Consider the following 16,970-nt stretch of genomic DNA (forward strand, 5'->3'; position numbering starts at 1 on the left):
CCATCGCAGTCTGACAGGAGCAAACCGGCGCTCGTGTTGATTCATGGGGCTCATGCAATGGGAAACATGTCAGCTTCACAAATCATGTAGAAATGTACGGAAGCCCTAAAGGGACATAAGCGGAAAAATCAATACTATTTTAGTACTATATCTGGTATCTCAAATAATGGATTTTCTTACACAATGGTTGCGAAGATATTTGGTGGACTAATGGACAATTACAATACGTCACAGCCTTGAAGTGGGTTGTAAAAACTTTATATTTTTAATGTTCTGGAACAGAATCGGTTATTCAATATAATAGTAACCGGTTAATACCGGTTAATACGTTAAGTTTTTTGTTCTTGAAAAAAATATCTGACCTCATGTTTCACTTCCTTTCGCTCAATGCGTGATGAGAGAGAAGTTGAGACATTCAAGCAGCAGTATCCCAATCTAGATTATATTCCTGACAATGCAGTCTGTCAATCTGAAAAAATGTTTGATTTAAGCATTAACTCATTGACAGCAGTCATTTTCAGAGCAGAGTTCCCCAGACTCTGAAACTTTGAAGCTTTGAAACTTTGAAGCTTTGATGCATCACAAACTGCCCCATCTTCTCCGTCTTTCTCCGATTCTCCATCCTGTGTTCCATAACGGATCAGTGCCGTTGTCCTGTTTACTATGCCAGTAGTACTACCTTTAATCTTTGACCTATGCAAGTAGGTCAGGGTAAAATTTTTAATTTAGGGGTGTCGCGGCTGAAACTTTGAAGCTTTGAAACTTTAATGCATCATAAGCTGATGCGACTTCTCCATCTCTCACTGATCTTCCATCCTCCGTTACTTAAAGACATATGCGGTATGTAAACTAATTGCCTTTATTACCATTTTAAAAGTTCTAAAGCTACCAACCTATTTATATTTACAACGAACATTATTGACTTATTGGGGAAGTATATTTTTTTTGTTCTAACCGGTTTAGGTATGTCAGTTCTTGGGTGGAACGTAAAACCGGAAACGTTATAATTCTGTTTCTGTTCCGTTTCTGGCAAAAAAAAAATTCTGGTTCAATATCCTGGTTTACAGGCAGACACGTGGAAGGCCTGAGCGCCTGGAAGTGTGAAAACTCACCTCCAAATGTCTTCACTCGTGTTCTTTGTTGAACGAGCAAATGAAATCATAGAATGGAAAATAACAGCGCACTGGACTGGCATGCACAGATGCAGAAGTTGTTTAAGCTACAAGAACTGAAATCATGTTTGTTTTGACACATCCTCCTCCTGTCGGTCGCAGCGATGCGGTGTCCAGCTCGTGATGCACGACTAACACACCCTAGTTTGGCCGTTACGCCATGAGAACAAAGCAAACTCTTTCCTTTGTGGCTCAGACTAAATGTCTGTCTACAGATATATCTCATTTTTATGGTCCATTCTTATATACACATTTCTCGTTGTGTACTTGTGTTTGAAATAAGTGAATTCAGAATCCATGTCTGCTCAGATAGACTTTGATGATGATCTAAATAGACTCATATCTTCTTCTTTTACCCTACATCTCTGCAGAGTGGATCCAAACTCTGTCACGCCATTGACCATGGATGGGAAGAGAACGTGGGTGGCGACTTTCAGCACCGTCCTGTTGATATTTTTGAGTCAGGAGACCTCGGCGTTGGAAGTGCCTCTTGATCGTAAGTACTTTCCCAATCAACGTCAAATTAAATGAATACAATAATACAAAGTGAACCATCTGTTCTGTTGGTACAAACATGAATTTCTTCATGTTGTCGGGAGGTGCAATGGCAAATGCAGTCCCTAAAGAAGCTTTATCGATTCTTACTTCTGTTTTAGCTTTGCATGTTTTCAGCATGGACAACAAATTTGCAGAATATCTGAAACACTTCAATTACTTTTCTTGCATTATTTGCACCTGCCCAGATTAACAAAAAAAATTAAAAAATCACAGGCAGGCTCAATAAAATGCTGGAGGTACTTGAATGCGGTTATTTCATTTGATCCTGTGGTTTACCACCTTCAAAAACTAACATCTTTCCTCAATATCCTATCGCTTGTGGTACGGCGCGTCACGGTGGACAAAAAGCTAAAGTACTGGAAGGATGTAAGTTCCCTGAGACGCTGCTGTGACTGTTCAGTGCTTTATTAACCTTGTGGCGTGGACCCTAGCGATGTTAGCTGTGCATGCAGTCGTAGTCGTATTGGTGTCACGGTGTGAAGTTGACTTGCTTGCTTTTGGAGTGGCTCTTCGTTTCGTTTGTTGTGTTACAGCTTTTTGTTTGCAGATCCCTGTGGTCACACTTGATCGTCAGGTTTGGCTGAATGTTTTTGTTTTGCTTTTTGTTGTATGTTGCTTGCGTGACCTTTTGATTTTACGAGCCCCAGAGGGTAAAAAGGTTTTTTTACGAGCCATTGTATGTGTCTGAGCTTTGCTTCTTTTCCATGTCTCTCCTAGTGCCACAACCCCCTACCATAACGCTACAGTCTCCCAAGGATTACATCTTTGATCCACGGGAGAACATCGTCATCCACTGTGAGGCCAAGGGGAAGCCTCATCCCGGGTGAGACAACCACTCCTCCCATCGCATCCGTGATTGTTTTTTTTTCAGCAGACAAAGGAGTCTGCGACATCCTCCCTGGCATGAGCAACACAAATGGATTGGTGTGGTTTTATTATGCAACAGATAATAAATAAACATGGAGCCGTAGTATGGAGGAGAACACAATGATCACGTCAAGGTTTCCCGATAGCGTGTATGTTGGAAATTGCCCTAAAAAAATTAAATTGAGGGGTGAAATCCTCATAAAAATTGATCAACAACCCAATTTCCCAGTAATTTTTATGCTTTTATGTGAAATCATTCATTTATTTCTGAGGGCATACTAACCAGGATGGATTGCGGAATTCTGGATCACCATAGTAACAACCTTATTGTCATGGTCATTGGACAAAAATTCACCACTAACATCTCAATCAAATTCTTCTTGCTACAAAATCAATAATCTTTAACCTTCTTCTCGATGGCAGATTTTCGTGGACCAGAAACGGGACCCACTTTGATGTCGAGAGTGACTCCAAAGTTCTGATGAAACCCGGTTCTGGGACTCTGGTCATTGACATCAGTGAAGGAAAGGCCGAGGCGTACGAGGGAACGTACCAGTGTATCGTCCACAACGAACACGGCACCGCTCTGTCCAACAAAGTCGTCATCAGACAGTCCAGTAAGACTTCTGGTCCCATTGGTTTAGGACTCAGTTGTTGTTTTTTTACACTCATTTTTAAATCCTAAATCTATATCTTCCACAGAATGATCAATCTCACCATTTGGTTTTTTTTTGTACACAACTGAACGCAGCCTTTTATGACTGTGCCTTTGTTTGAATTTGATGTGACTCACAGGGTCCCCCTTGTGGACAAAAGAGAGAAATGAAGTTATTCAGGTGCAGACGGGGGACTTCCTGGTGCTGCACTGCCGACCCCCTGCCGGGTTGCCCCCTCCCGACATCGTCTGGATGGATAGCAGTGAGTAATTAGCACGCAGACAGATCACCAGACCGAAACAAAAGGTGAAGACTGACGAAACTCTCCTCGCTCCTCCGTCCTACAGACTTCCAGAGACTGCCCCTGGATAGCCGGGTGTCTCAGGCTCTGAATGGAGATTTGTACTTTTCGAATGTCCTCCCAGAAGACAGCAGGCCGGACTACATCTGCTACGCTCGCTTCCCTCACACGCAAACCATCCAGCAGAAGCAGCCAATCTCAGTCACAGTGCTGAACAGTAAGTCCAGACAAACAAGACTCCAAGACTTTCAACAATTGCTCCCTTTAAGACACTTTGAACTCCTCACACCAAGGTATTTTTTCCTCACTTTGGCATCAATGAAATATATTCATTTCTCTTGCATTAAATTTTGTCCTGTTTTTATACTGACAAAACATAGAAGCCAATCATTTCCTGTTTGATTCCTAGTTTTTGCATGCTTATGCTGTTCTGTTATATTCCAGTGGAAACTATCAATGAGACTGTGGCTGCTTTATACAATATCACTGATTTCTTTAGTGGTGAGTGCTGCTGGTTTATTCCTGTTCCACCCCGTCTTTTTGAACCCCTCCCACCCGACTTCCCTGGCCTAACAATACCCAACGCACCTTTTTAACCGGGCCTCAATCCCCTCATTCGTCATTATTTTAAGAAGATCTTCCTTGGATTATCCCATTTTTCTGGAGACTCAAAATTCTTTTTTTTTTCCTTTTACTTGCATCTTTGGAAGGACCCATGTTTGACCGGGGGGTTGCCTTCATAAGACATAAGCCCTAGTGTTGCCATAGTAACAAACCCCACTCCTCTCATGGAGCTTCCTCTTCCTCCCCCTTGTTCTGAAACACTTCTCCTATATGTCAAGGCAAAAGAAAAACCTATCAGGTCATTGCTCACTCATTTACGACACACTCTGTCCAGCTGGACTAATCACGCCATCGTCCGACAGCATATGCTTCCACCACCTATTTCCCTCATAACATTGTGACCTCCTAGTTTCAAACTCTTCTGGAAGAGCATTCAGATCTGGTTCTGATTCAGAATTGTGTCCCTGTGTGTTAAGATAGCCCAAGGGGGGAGCATCGCCCGAGTTTCATGACGCCTTTGGGCGCCACAAGTACCAAGATGGCTCTGCGAGGGGAGACTCTGGTGCTGGAATGCATCGCCGAAGGCTTGTAAGTAGGAATTAGTTGTAACTTGCATGATAAGGTGATATTGTTCTCCAGGAAGTAGCATCTTGGTGTTGAACCCATGACAGGCCCACTCCAAACATCACCTGGCAGAAAGATGGAGGAGAGCTCCCATCCGGCAGGACGAAGTTTCACAACTTCCAGAAAACGCTCCAGATTCACGACGTGACTGAAGCTGATGCCGGGGATTATCGCTGCAAGGCCACAAACAGCCTCGGCGTGGCACAGCACGTCATCGAGGTCACGGTTAAAGGTACAGAGTTGAAGGCAGATAATTTTTCCTTCCTGGCGCTCTCACTCTACTGTATCCTCTCAGAAATTTCATCACGTTTCCTCATTGTTCGTTTTCATCATCCCCGACAGCGGCTCCTTTCTGGATCGGTGCTCCCAGGAATCTGATCCTCGCCCCGAACGAGACAGGTATCCTGACGTGTCGAGTCGGCGGGGAGCCAAAACCTAAAATCAGCTGGTTTGTCAACAGCGTCCCGATAGACAGTGAGTAAAAATATGCAGCCAATTAAATCCAAAGAATAACTCAACGTCTAAAAGTTGCAGTGGAGTTAAACAACCAATCACAGCAGGGCTGGACTATTATGTGCAGATTTAATTACCTAAAACCACGACGCGGGTGAAAACACTCTTTGCATCATTTTGTAATAGATGCACCCAAAGACCGAAGTCGGAAGGTGGATGACGACACAGTCATTCTCAGCCACGTCCAATCAGGGTCCAGCGCTGTCTATCAGTGCAACGCATCCAATGAGTTTGGTTACGTGTTGGCAAATGCCTTTGTCAGTGTTCTTGGTGAGTCAAACTAAAACTGGTCCATAAATTTTGGTCAAATGGGCCGGCATGTGTGATAATTTTGTGTTTCTATCCATAGCTGAGCCACCGAGGGTGTTGACTCCACCCAACCGTGTCTACCAGGTCATCACCAACAACCCTGCATTACTCCACTGCGCTTCCTTCGGCTCGCCAATACCGACCATCACATGGTCAGAGTCAAATTTGCCCTGTTTTCTGCAATTTTCTATACATTTGGATGAAAAGTGGACACAACTGAAACTAAACCCTGAATGGTTTGCAGGTTCAAGGACATGCAGACCAGCATTAAGAATGGTGATCATTATGTGATCCATGAGAACGGTACGCTAGAGATTCATGTTGCCCAGCCCCTAAATAGTGGGAAGTACACTTGCATCGCCACCAACAACCTGGGGATCAGGGAGAATCACGTCTACCTGGAGGTTAAAGGTCAGAAATGAGGCTCCTAGCCTGCTAAAAGAAAACATCATAGAGATGTTTTAGTCTTCTTTTAGCAACAGGTCGAATTTGTCCGTCTCCAGAGCCCACCCGTATCCTGACGCCGCCGGAGTACAAGGTGGTCCAGAGAGGAATGAGTGCTTCCTTCGACTGCAAAGTCAAACACGACCCGTCCCTCGTTCCCACCATGAGCTGGCTCAAGGACAACGGAGAGTTACCCGATGACGAGCGGTATGGACGCAAATGTCGTAGCGACAGCGATGCAGCTTGGGAGGACACAAGATAGGTTTCATCTCTGTGTGACGCTCTTTTATCAGGTTTGTGGTGGGCGAGGACCGTCTGACCATCAGGGACGTGACTGATGGAGATCAGGGCACCTACACCTGCATCACCAACACCACCTTGGACCAGGACTCCGCCAGCGCAATGCTGACGGTTGTAGGTAGGTTCACAGTGGAACCCGCATGCTCTTAAACTCTCAAACTGCCTAAAGTAAAGGGTTTCCCTTCTGTCTTCAGGATTTACCTTCATATTCATGCTTGTATAATACTTTCCAGATCTTTCTAACGTGTCACTAACTAATCTGTGATTGTACTTTACTCTTGCTTCTCGCGGTCTCAGAGGCTACTCCCACTCCAGCTATCGTCTACGGTAAACGGCGCTCATAGATTGGAATTTTGCAGCTTTCATGAGTTCCTTTTGTAAAACCTTGTTGCTTACATTTCATTTTTTAATTTCCCTCACTTGTTTTCCCTTGATCTGGCTGATTGGACCTCCCCTCTCAGGTCTTTGTGGGCAAAAGCAGATTGGGATTGATGTGAGTGATCCAATCAGCCAGAATTAAAACGCTTTTCTGTTTGTGCCTGGCCTAAAAAATGGTTCATGGTGTCTTCTTCAGAAATCTTAAGCTATATTCATCAAAATTCATCACCAGCACATAAGTTACTTGTTTTAACTGTTAAGCATCCCCGTCAAAGACATACATACTAACTGGAATCCCAGCATAAAGAGCGTTTTAATCTGTCTAAGGTTCTGGCTTCAATTGTGTTCTCAGCTAAACCAGATCCACCAATTGGCCTAGAGCTGGCTGACCAGATGGAGAGGAGCGTTCAGCTCTCCTGGACCCCCGGCGATGAGCACAACAGTCCCACGCAGAGTATGAGATGTTCCTGTCAAACTTTCTTATCCATCACAGATAGTCAATTACAAAATATGAATCTTCCTTTCAATGCTCCCCAGAGTTTCTGATACAGTACGAGGATCTCTTGCACCAGCCGGGAGTGTGGCTCAACCTGACGGAGGTTGAAGGTTCCATTACCAAAGCCCAGCTGAACCTCTCTCCATACATCTACTACTCCTTCAGAGTCTTTGCCGTGAACCAAGTTGGCTACAGTGAGCCCAGCCAGCCCTCAAGCCAATACAGGACCAACCCTGCAGGTGATGAACCTGCTCACCCACCCCAGAATGAAAATGTAACATGTGACTTTTTAAAAAATTGAATGATTGAATTGTTGCGTTTTGATTTTTGTAGCTCCTGATGAAAATCCAAGAAATGTTGAGGGAGTTGGAAAAACGGCTGACAATTTAGTCATATCCTGGACGGTAAGCTCTATATCAGCTGCTGCGAGGCTATGTATACTTTCAATTTGAGCGTATTTAAAGTCAAACTCATCCAACGCATGTTAGAATGTTAAATCATATACAGTACCTCTGTAGCCACTGACAGGCTTCCAGTCCAATGGACCTGGTCTGGTTTACAAAGTCCAGTGGAGACAAAAGGACGTGGATGAGGATTGGTCCTCGGAGAGCATAGCCAATGTTTCTCATTTCGTTGTGTCTGGCATCCCAACCTACGTACCCTATGAGATCAAGGTTCAAGCTTTGAATGATTATGGAAATGGTCCCGAGCCTGAAGTAGTGATCGGATACTCCGGAGAAGACTGTAAGGACAGATCCTTTGATATCCAAGTTGGGTCTTGGGTTCAAAGACCCAAGAAGCTCTTCCTCAACAATTACTCTCCCTGTCTCGTTGCTTGCAGTGCCTTTGTCCGGTCCTGACAATGTGCAGGTCATGGTTCACAACAGCACACTCGCAGAAGTACACTGGGAACCAGTATCTCCATCCTCGGTCAGAGGGAAACTCCTAGGATACAAGGTATTGCTTTTTAACCAATGGTGTCATCTTAATACAGGGTTTCTCCAGCACAAAAGTTTCTGATGAGAACGTTCTCCCACCAGGTGTACTACCAACGAGAGCGTGGGTTGCACGAAGCAGAAGGGGAAGTGACGAAGGAGGAGCACACCTTGACCTTTAGCGGGAACCGTAGCGACGGACGTCTGCCCGGTCTCCGACCTTACAGCCTCTACAGTCTCTCCATCAGAGCCCTGAACAGCAAAGGAGAAGGACCCACCAGCCAAACCAAGACGTTTGAGACGCTTGAAGGAGGTGCGTTGAGCATCATGAGGTTCACACAACATTGCCATGCTAGGACCTCTTATACGAACCTGACTGTGTTGGTGGTTGTTGTTTTCAGTCCCAGGTCCTCCTTCATTTCTGAATGTCATAAACCCTACTTTGGACTCTCTCACTCTGAAATGGGGCCCACCAAAGGAAAACAACGGCCGCCTTATTGGATACACTCTGACATACCAACCAGGTACTCATACCAGACGCCTGTCACACTGACCGTTGTATTCCAAACATTGTCGTTCTGAATTTCTAACCAATCACCCTTCCCCTCTGGACTTCTGCAGTCAACAGCACTAGTGTACTGGGACCACTTCAAACTAAGAACTTCCTGGCCAACGAGACCACCATCATCTTGGAGAACTTGAACTCCAGCATGCTCTACAAGTTCCACTTAACTGCCCAGACAATCAAGGGTTCGGGACCCGCAAGAGTTGAGGAGGCCATCACGGTCATGGACACAAGTGAGTTTTTTATCTCTAGCTGTAGCGTAGCAAATGCACAACAGAAGGAATGGTTCAAAATCCCCTATATCGGTGGTATTTAAGCAAACAAGATAAAGAAGGCAAAGGGCAGGATCGCATTGCCTTGACAGATATTTGGGATTCCCTTGAAACTAAAAATACAACCGTGAGGTTCTGCTGCATTCCACACCTTACACCCCCTTTATATCTTTCTGCTTTCTCTTTGCTCTGAAGTTCGCCCTCAGCCCACCGTAGAGGCGGGCAAAGGTAACCAAAGATTGCCAATGGAAGCGCCTGCATGTCATGACATCGGATATTAGAAACATAATTAAATTCTCATTGTAGATAAATGTCTTAGTTGCATGTTGCAAGTTTGCATGTCTGTGACTAGACTTCCATGGCATCGGGCAAGCAATTGTGCTTGCTTCATTTATTTTCTGAGAGATAGTTTCGACTTAATGCATCCTAGCTTCAAACAGTGTGTTTAATATCTGGTGTTTGTTCTCTGTTCTTTACCTTCTTGAAAGTAATTTTTGTTTCCATTGAAACCCTGATGCATGGTGCTTGTGGTTACGTGTCACTCCAGCATGATCACTGTTTGCCGATGCTAGAAAATTAAATATTGCCTCAATAACTTGATCTAGATAGCATGCATGTTGCAGTGCTGCGATTCAGAGTTGAGATATCTTCGATTCGGTTGTCGATCCAGACGCTGGAGTTCACTCTGAATCTCAGGATTGAGCGGTAACGCGATAGAAAACGCTGTCGACTTTCTCTGCTGTCTTTACTATATTGGCATCCGTTGTGGTGAATGTGTGTTGTCTCACTCTTTTCCATGTTCTTTCAGGCCCCACAGAGCCCCCTCACCCAACCTCCCCCATCACTCAGTCTCCGTCTCCCCTGTTTCACAATGGTACAAGCCACCTCCCCTTCCCTGACAATTACACAAAATTTCTTTGCCCTGCAAAATGGTTTATCTCAGCTAAAAGGAAGTCTTTAAAATTTCTGTTTTAACTCTAATGTGACAAGAGTTGACTTCAAAAGGTTCTAGTGGGATTTAAAAGGTATTTTTAATGAGTTGGGAAAAGTTCTGGATTAAATCCCTTGATATTTTGTTTCTCTTGTGTAATCAGTGCCACCTTTAGGCCCTGCGTTCGGCACAGTTAACACTTCTATATCGGAGGAAGGCGCAGCCATCAGTTGGGATTACTTTGGACGCCATAAGAATGTATATGTGGAATATATGGTTGAAAACAGTAAGGCTTCTTACAATAGAATCGATCTTATCTGTAAAATACTGTTTTCAAGATGTGAAACTGAATTATTTCCTCTCCATCCGCTGCACCAATTCTAGGTAAAGACGACTGGAAAAAGGAGTTGGTAAACGGTTCACACTGGCATATGATTAAAGGTTTAAAGCCCGGGACGTCCTATAGGGTCCGTGTGGTCGCTAGAGACCCGGCCGACCCGACGGTCCATAGCACTGACGAAGTGTTGGTCGCTGTGCCAGGTGAGGCAGCATGCCTCAGGGTTTAGATAGTGTTTGTGTTCATCGTCGTCATTGGTTACCATCCCCCTTTTCCGTTACAGCTGGTATCTGATGCATGTCACTACCGGGTCCATCGTTCTGCTGTTGTAGATTCTAATTTTCTTTTTTGTCATGTTTTATAGCACCCAAATCATCATTAGATATTAACCCATTTGGTTTCTGTTCATCTCATTGTTGATTTGCATGAGCAAAATGAATAGATTTAATAGATTCCTTGGCAAAATACACAATTTATCAGCTGTGACAACCAAATTGAGCTAGAACCGTTCAAAAAGTGCAGAATAAGAGCAAAGATTCAACAACAGAACTGTCAAGATAAGACACGGATGTCTTGGGATGCCGTTACTTTTCAGCCTGTAGTATCAGAACCCCACCTACCTTCATGGAAGCGACTCTGAGGATGCTTACCCTGCATGGTGTGAAGGAGCAGATGGATTCCATCAAGGATCAGGAAATCCTAGAAGGAAACATCTGGCTGTCTGTGAGGAAGACGAAGCTCCACTAAGGCTTGAAGTTGTGCATAATTCTAGAGTTTGTAGGAGATGTCCAAAATGTCTCTGGAGATGCTTGTCAATGAGGGGTTGAATAGTTTGGAGAAGGCAGTAGTCAAAAAAAAAAAATCAATTTATGGCTTTTCTACGGCAAGAAAAAACAAACATGAGTTGTGCCAAACTCTTGAAACTGTTCTTTGGATTTGGTTTTGCAAAAGGCTGAAAAAAAAGGTCTATTTTGCCCCCAAAAATAACTAAATACAAACACAGTTGAATAATTTGCCTCCAACCACAGACTCCTTTCAGCGGCTTGGATTTTCCAGTTCCCAGTCTTACAAGTTTTCTTTCTGTCTTTCCCCCCTTGTGTCTGTACAGCTGTGCTCAGCCGGCAGGTCGACATCGCCACGCAAGGGTGGTTCATCGGGCTGATGTGTGTGATCGCTCTCCTCATCCTGGTCCTTCTCATAGTGTGTTTCATCAAGAGGAACAAGGGCGGCAAATATCCAGGTGATGCACCTCTCGTCACGTTCATGTCGAGCTTGTGGACTCAAATGAATGAGGATTTTTAAAACAATGGATGTCATCTACAGTTAAAGAGAAAGAAGACGCTCACCAGGACCCCGAGATCCAACCCATGAAGGAGGATGATGGGACGTTTGGAGAGTACAGGTAAGAGAGCATCGCAGCAGTAGTCCATCACTTCTTTTTTTATTTTTTCATACATTCATTGTGCCTGACCCAACTGTTTTTATGTAGACCACTTTTCCCGGATGCAGAGACACCCTCCTCATCAGACTCCATTACCAATCACTCCATAGAGGCAAGCCAAAGATTTGTCGATACTTTAAGTGAACGACTCGTCAAATAATGACCGTCTAATCAGCATAAAGCACATCCATTTTAACAAGGAATCTAATCTCTGACTGAATCACTTGTATATAACCACTCTTTGAATAAATTTAAACACATTTCCTTATGTCTTTTGTCATAATTCTCTAGAAGTAGTGAGGATTTCACGTCTCCTCGCAGTTCTAGAAGTCGAAATAGGAAACGCTGTATTGTTGTAATAAAGAAACTTCATTAAATGTCTCCATCTGCATGTCTTGTTTGTGTCTAGATGTGTGTAAAAGATACCGATTGTGGCTCCCCAGTTGCTTTTCATGCCCTTCCATTCTTATCTTTGTGATTTTTTTTTTTTTTGCTGTTGTTACTGGTTCAGGTCGATGGAGAGGTAAGACAGGATGCAGCCAAAACAGCATGCATGTTTGTGGCTGGAAAACGCACATTGTCTGAGCTGGTTTTACTATGTCATCACACTCACTGATGATGTAATCAAAGCCATAACTGGAGTTACAACATAAACAAAAACATAGCTTTTTAATTATCCTTGAAATGTCAATGCTATTATCTTGAAAACATTTTAATTGAGAATTATTATAAAGCCTGCCACATGTGAACCAACCCAAGGAACATAGAGACAGGAATTAAAATTTTAGGAAAAGTTGCATTTTGGATTATTGCATGTAGACTGAAAGCATTTTGGTTTATTTCACTTCAGAAATTAAAGTATTGCAAGAGACTGACCAGCACACCCTTGCAGAATCCCCTACAGCAGTGGTCAATAACCCTAAATCTGAAAAGGAACAGAGCACAAATATAATAGATAATTCAGTCAGGACCACTTTAGCCCAAGAAAAATTGCGATTTAATCTTTAGTAATGACATTGGACAGCATGGCTCTGTATTTGAACCACAGAGAAACAACACTTCCTGCCTGAAGATGTGCCGATATGGAACGACGATTCCCGTAGATTATCAAAAAAACAACAGGAATCAGTGACAAGAAGGCTGACATTTAGCCCTACAAGGCCTAAAAAGGAGGAGACGGCTGGGCTATTAGCCGATGTGGTCTCGATTTCGGACCATAATCCAATGTGTCTGGTGCCGTCAGTAAATCTGGACTTCTGTGGCCTGCCTGAGCTAACGCTACGCTAGGAGCTCTAGATGTAGCTGAGCTGCTCCACTGTACAAAAAACCATGATGTATGATGTCCTTCCCACCAGTGTTGAGCATTACAAACCATTTAAACAGTGATAAATTGTCAATATTATCATTTTTCTGCACGTGAGAATCCAAACCAAGCTGTCTTGATTTTGCATATTTTTGCATTTGGGGTGTTTGTGCAGTGGAAAAGCCAGAAAACTCATAAAAAGCTAATGCTAATCTAATCACGGCTTGTCGGGCGTGACACCAGGGTTTCTGACCACTGCGGAAAAAGCAAGAAAAAAAAAAAAGGGTACCATTTTCGTAAAAGAACTTTGACGCAACTTTTCCCATCCTCTGCAGTGACACGGAAGACCACAAGCCGCTGAAGGGCAGCCGGACGCCATCCAACGGGACGGTGCGGCGTGACGAGAGCGACGACAGCCTGGTGGACTACGGGGAGGGCGGGGACGGACAGTTCAACGAGGACGGCTCCTTCATCGGCCAGTACAGCGGCAAGAAAGAGAAAGACACGCACGAAGGCAACGAGAGTTCAGAGGCCCCGTCGCCCGTCAACGCCATGAACTCCTTCGTCTAACGAAAAAAAAAGGTTGCAACGGTCGCTTCCGGCCACGCCCTCGTCACCCTGGCAAATGTGACCATCGGGACAGCCTCTGTGGTGACAGTTGCCAAGGCGACAGCTGTTGTGGACACCTAAATTTACCCTGGCTATGTCACTGAGACTGCTCATCTTCACACCCGCTAGCCCCCCGCCCCCACACTGTGACCTCGTCCGACTGACACCACGCATCCCATGAGCATCGGAGGAGGTGTGAAGAAAAGGATGGGAGGACTCTGAGAAGAAGAGAGGAAGCAATACAGAAGAGCAGAAGGAATGTACCAGACAGACGTTTGAGCAGAAGTGTGGCCAAAAGTGTGTGTGTGTGTGTGTGTGTGTGTATGTGTGTGTGTTCCATCTCTGTTGAAACATGATGTATCCAAATATATATTTTATCAAATCCATAAATGATCCATCGGCAGGTAAATGATCCTGTTAAGCATTTCACATCAACGCGTCAGCTGCTGTACGTGGTGCACGCCCACTCCTGATTAGGCTCCGCCTCTTATTGTGTCCTTTTTTTGTCCATCAAAGTGTCCGATGGAGAATGGTAGCGAAAAAAGCGGCAGTAGGGCGAAATGTGCTACTCGGAGTAGACAAAGAAGTTTGTCTTTTGAGGAAAAATGAACGGAATAAAAGCAAAGTTACCTTATGAGGTCATGGATGTCTATTTGTCGTCACTGGAAGCACGGTTAGACTCGATTGGATCACTTCCGTTTTACACCAAACCCATGCTTTTTCGTAACAAGCACAAATTTCGCCCAAGCGGAATTTTCGGAGGACACACTGTGCAGTCGTTCGTTTTAGCTAACCATGCTATTGTCAGAAAGAACCATTGCTTCCGTTAGCGTTTCCCGATTACCTCTTGCGTTGTCTGGCAGGAAAGACGTTGCATGCTGAGCTTTTCTGGATGTTTAAATGTCGGTGAAAAAGAACCTCTCAGCAGGCTTTCTAGTGCCTTTGTAGAGAACAGTGACTTAAATCCATAGAATTACATCCTGGGTTCATACACAGCTCAGTGCAGTTCAGTCCCAAGGTTGTGAATTATTTCCACTTGAAGAACACTCCATCGAACCCAGACCCAGCTATCAAAACGTGTGCATCATTTAAATAGTTCCCCTTATGTTTGAAGAATGGCGAGAACTTAAATGAAATGGTTCCATCTTTGGGACAACGCTCAAACCAATTTTTAAGGTAACCCGTCAGGCAGTTTAAGCGATGAGGAGGAAAGCCTCCAAGACCTTTCTTGTAATGTTAAAGAAAACTTCATGACTCAACCACTTTTGTTCATATCTGCTCCTAAATTTTATGGCTTCTACCCTGACACACGCCCAACACTTCCCCAAAGTTTCATCAAAATATGTCAAGTGGTTTTTGTGTAATCCTACCGAAAGCTGGACAAAACAAGATCAACCAATCGGTCCAAAAAACCCCAAAAAAAACCTTTGTCTCAGTTGCATACTGGCGTTCAGTCAGGAATCACCCACAGCTATATATTGCTATGGCCTTGTTGACAATCACACACCCGTTTATTAGCTTGTGGAGAAACTACAGTCACGGAATCTTCATTTCAAACACATCCATCGAGAGAGGAGCGACTAAACTACTGCCAAACCTACTCACCAGGGAACTGCCAAAAAAAGGAACCAGGCTCACCACCAGGCGCTGACTATTATCAGAATGCTAGTTTACTGGTAGCACTATAAGACATGAAGACGGAATGAATTCTGAATGAATGTTGAAACAAGTGAATCGGTTTATGTTAATAATTTAAAAATAAGTAAATGCTTGTTTCACTGATGATGGAAAAACACAGCGTTGACTTTGGTTTATGCATTTAAACTTATATCTGTACGTCGTCACATGCTGAGCGCAGCAGCGGTCAGTCAATTTTCTATTCCTGTAAATGGATGAAAAGTGAATGTTTGCGTGCATGAATGTACGTGTGTGTGTTTGTGTAGCACATGCATGCTACCGTGTTAAAGCGTGCTCGGTGTAAACTATTGCTCTCAATCTCCATGGATAAATGTCCATAATTCTGACGTGTGTGCGTGTCGAGCATTCTACTCCTCCTCTCCACGAGGCATAAAGACTTTTTTTCAGACAACATTTCCACATCTTACTTTTATCATAACTTGCATCAAGTTTTTAGTTTTGCTAAATGTCAGCTTTCCATGTGTAGATATTTTATTTTATTTTATTGTGTACATAATGGCTTGAATTGAGCGTAGAGCATCGGGGTCAGAGGTGAGAGCTTGACCTCGATCGGCCTTGAAAAGTTGCGTGAGAAGAGACGATTTACTTTTTAATTTGCTGTGAAATTTCTTTGATTTCCTTCATTTTCAGTTATTTTTTTGTTTTGTTTTGTTCAGGTGAATTTGCTAGCAAAAAAAATGTGTAGCCTATCAGGTATCAAAAGAGATTATTTAACTTGTGATTGAGCTCTTGTGACACCTGTATTGTCTCTGTCTCCGACAGCTCATGCACCTTTGCATTAATTTCTTTTCTTTAAATAAAAAGGCACACGCTTAAACCGGACGTATCTTTTCAAACGCAGCCGTGTCTAGTTTACGACAACACGTCTGAGCTCAGCATGCACAAAAAGTGTTGTCCTAACCTAAACCACTGGCATGTCCTTTTAAGAGTGTGTTTCATAATGAGAAATAACTGTAATTTGGAGGATTCAGAGGGATAAAATTGAAGGTACCAGCACCCAGGAGACAGCGTTGTTGTGACTGAACATACAGTATATGATAAAATATGAAATTCTGGTGAATATTGGTGACACGAGAAGCATGAAAGGCTGTCAAAATGGTTTACTCTACATTACAATACTGCAAAATATTTTGTATTTTAAATGAAGTTTAAAAAAAAACAATGAAATAAATGTTGGTTTCAGGATGTTTTTTTCTTTCTGTGGTTATGCATAAAGCGTGTGCGGCTGGCTCCCCCTACTGTTAGAAAATGGGAAGTGACTTTTAATTTCCTCAAATGACCCACAGAGACGGACTGCGAAAATTAATCCATGGAAGATTAAGGGTTTATGTCTGCGCATGCGCCGTCCGTTTCTTTCATTCTCACCACATGTGACAGATTTAAGGCTTCTTTATGGTTTATGTCCAAACTAAATACAATTTGACCAAACTGTCACAGATTTATTTTAGGTTAAAAAAAGCAGATATAATTCTTAAACTGTTTATTGGTCTAAATTGTCGCATTTTAGCAGAGGAATTAATTTTTCTATTTAATATAACTCGTTTCTGCAAAGTTATTAATTATAGATCAGAGGTAAATTATGATTCAACACATTGTGAGGAGGCATTATGGGCTGTATCTGGTCATATTTGTGTATCTATTATTAGATTCCTCGTTCTCTGCGCGTTTTATTTGAAAAAACCCCCACACACACTCCA

The 16,970-nt window shown here is 43.4% G+C and overlaps 2 protein-coding genes across 15 annotated transcripts in view; one reads left to right on the forward strand and one right to left on the reverse strand.

The window, feature by feature from the left end:
- The window catches only part of nrcama (neuronal cell adhesion molecule a), a 36,814-nt gene extending 20,423 nt beyond the window's left edge, over positions 1-16,391 (forward strand). For 2 of the 14 annotated variants that reach the window (XM_068306434.1, XM_068306435.1), the window contains 28 exons: positions 1,544-1,668; positions 2,079-2,096; positions 2,448-2,553; positions 3,021-3,214; positions 3,393-3,515; positions 3,601-3,771; positions 4,595-4,706; positions 4,790-4,974; positions 5,085-5,216; positions 5,382-5,525; positions 5,605-5,716; positions 5,809-5,975; positions 6,068-6,215; positions 6,302-6,426; positions 6,606-6,635; positions 7,039-7,140; positions 7,224-7,421; positions 7,516-7,586; positions 7,701-7,926; positions 8,024-8,139; positions 8,223-8,430; positions 8,519-8,641; positions 8,739-8,915; positions 10,049-10,171; positions 10,270-10,425; positions 11,331-11,462; positions 11,546-11,624; positions 13,302-16,391. In XM_068306434.1, the coding sequence (XP_068162535.1) occupies positions 1,575-1,668; positions 2,079-2,096; positions 2,448-2,553; positions 3,021-3,214; positions 3,393-3,515; positions 3,601-3,771; positions 4,595-4,706; positions 4,790-4,974; positions 5,085-5,216; positions 5,382-5,525; positions 5,605-5,716; positions 5,809-5,975; positions 6,068-6,215; positions 6,302-6,426; positions 6,606-6,635; positions 7,039-7,140; positions 7,224-7,421; positions 7,516-7,586; positions 7,701-7,926; positions 8,024-8,139; positions 8,223-8,430; positions 8,519-8,641; positions 8,739-8,915; positions 10,049-10,171; positions 10,270-10,425; positions 11,331-11,462; positions 11,546-11,624; positions 13,302-13,536 (3,807 nt within the window). In that variant the 5' untranslated portion in view covers positions 1,544-1,574 and the 3' untranslated portion in view covers positions 13,537-16,391. Of the gene's footprint in view, positions 1-1,543; positions 1,669-2,078; positions 2,097-2,447; positions 2,554-3,020; positions 3,215-3,392; positions 3,516-3,600; positions 3,772-4,594; positions 4,707-4,789; positions 4,975-5,084; positions 5,217-5,381; positions 5,526-5,604; positions 5,717-5,808; positions 5,976-6,067; positions 6,216-6,301; positions 6,427-6,605; positions 6,636-7,038; positions 7,141-7,223; positions 7,422-7,515; positions 7,587-7,700; positions 7,927-8,023; positions 8,140-8,222; positions 8,431-8,518; positions 8,642-8,738; positions 8,916-9,149; positions 9,285-10,048; positions 10,172-10,269; positions 10,426-11,330; positions 11,463-11,545; positions 11,625-11,711; positions 11,896-13,301 lie in introns of those variants that run through there. The other 12 variants (XM_068306436.1, XM_068306438.1, XM_068306442.1 and 9 more) reach the window with 11 other exon arrangements.
- Positions 1-16,970, reverse strand: part of LOC137589047 (glucoside xylosyltransferase 1-like) — a 123,764-nt gene that overhangs the window by 22,544 nt on the left and 84,250 nt on the right. The gene's annotated exons all lie outside the window — the stretch shown is intronic.

The sequence above is a fragment of the Antennarius striatus genome, chromosome 22 (assembly GCF_040054535.1).
Source record: "Antennarius striatus isolate MH-2024 chromosome 22, ASM4005453v1, whole genome shotgun sequence".
In the NCBI taxonomy this organism is placed as follows: domain Eukaryota; kingdom Metazoa; phylum Chordata; class Actinopteri; order Lophiiformes; family Antennariidae; genus Antennarius; species Antennarius striatus.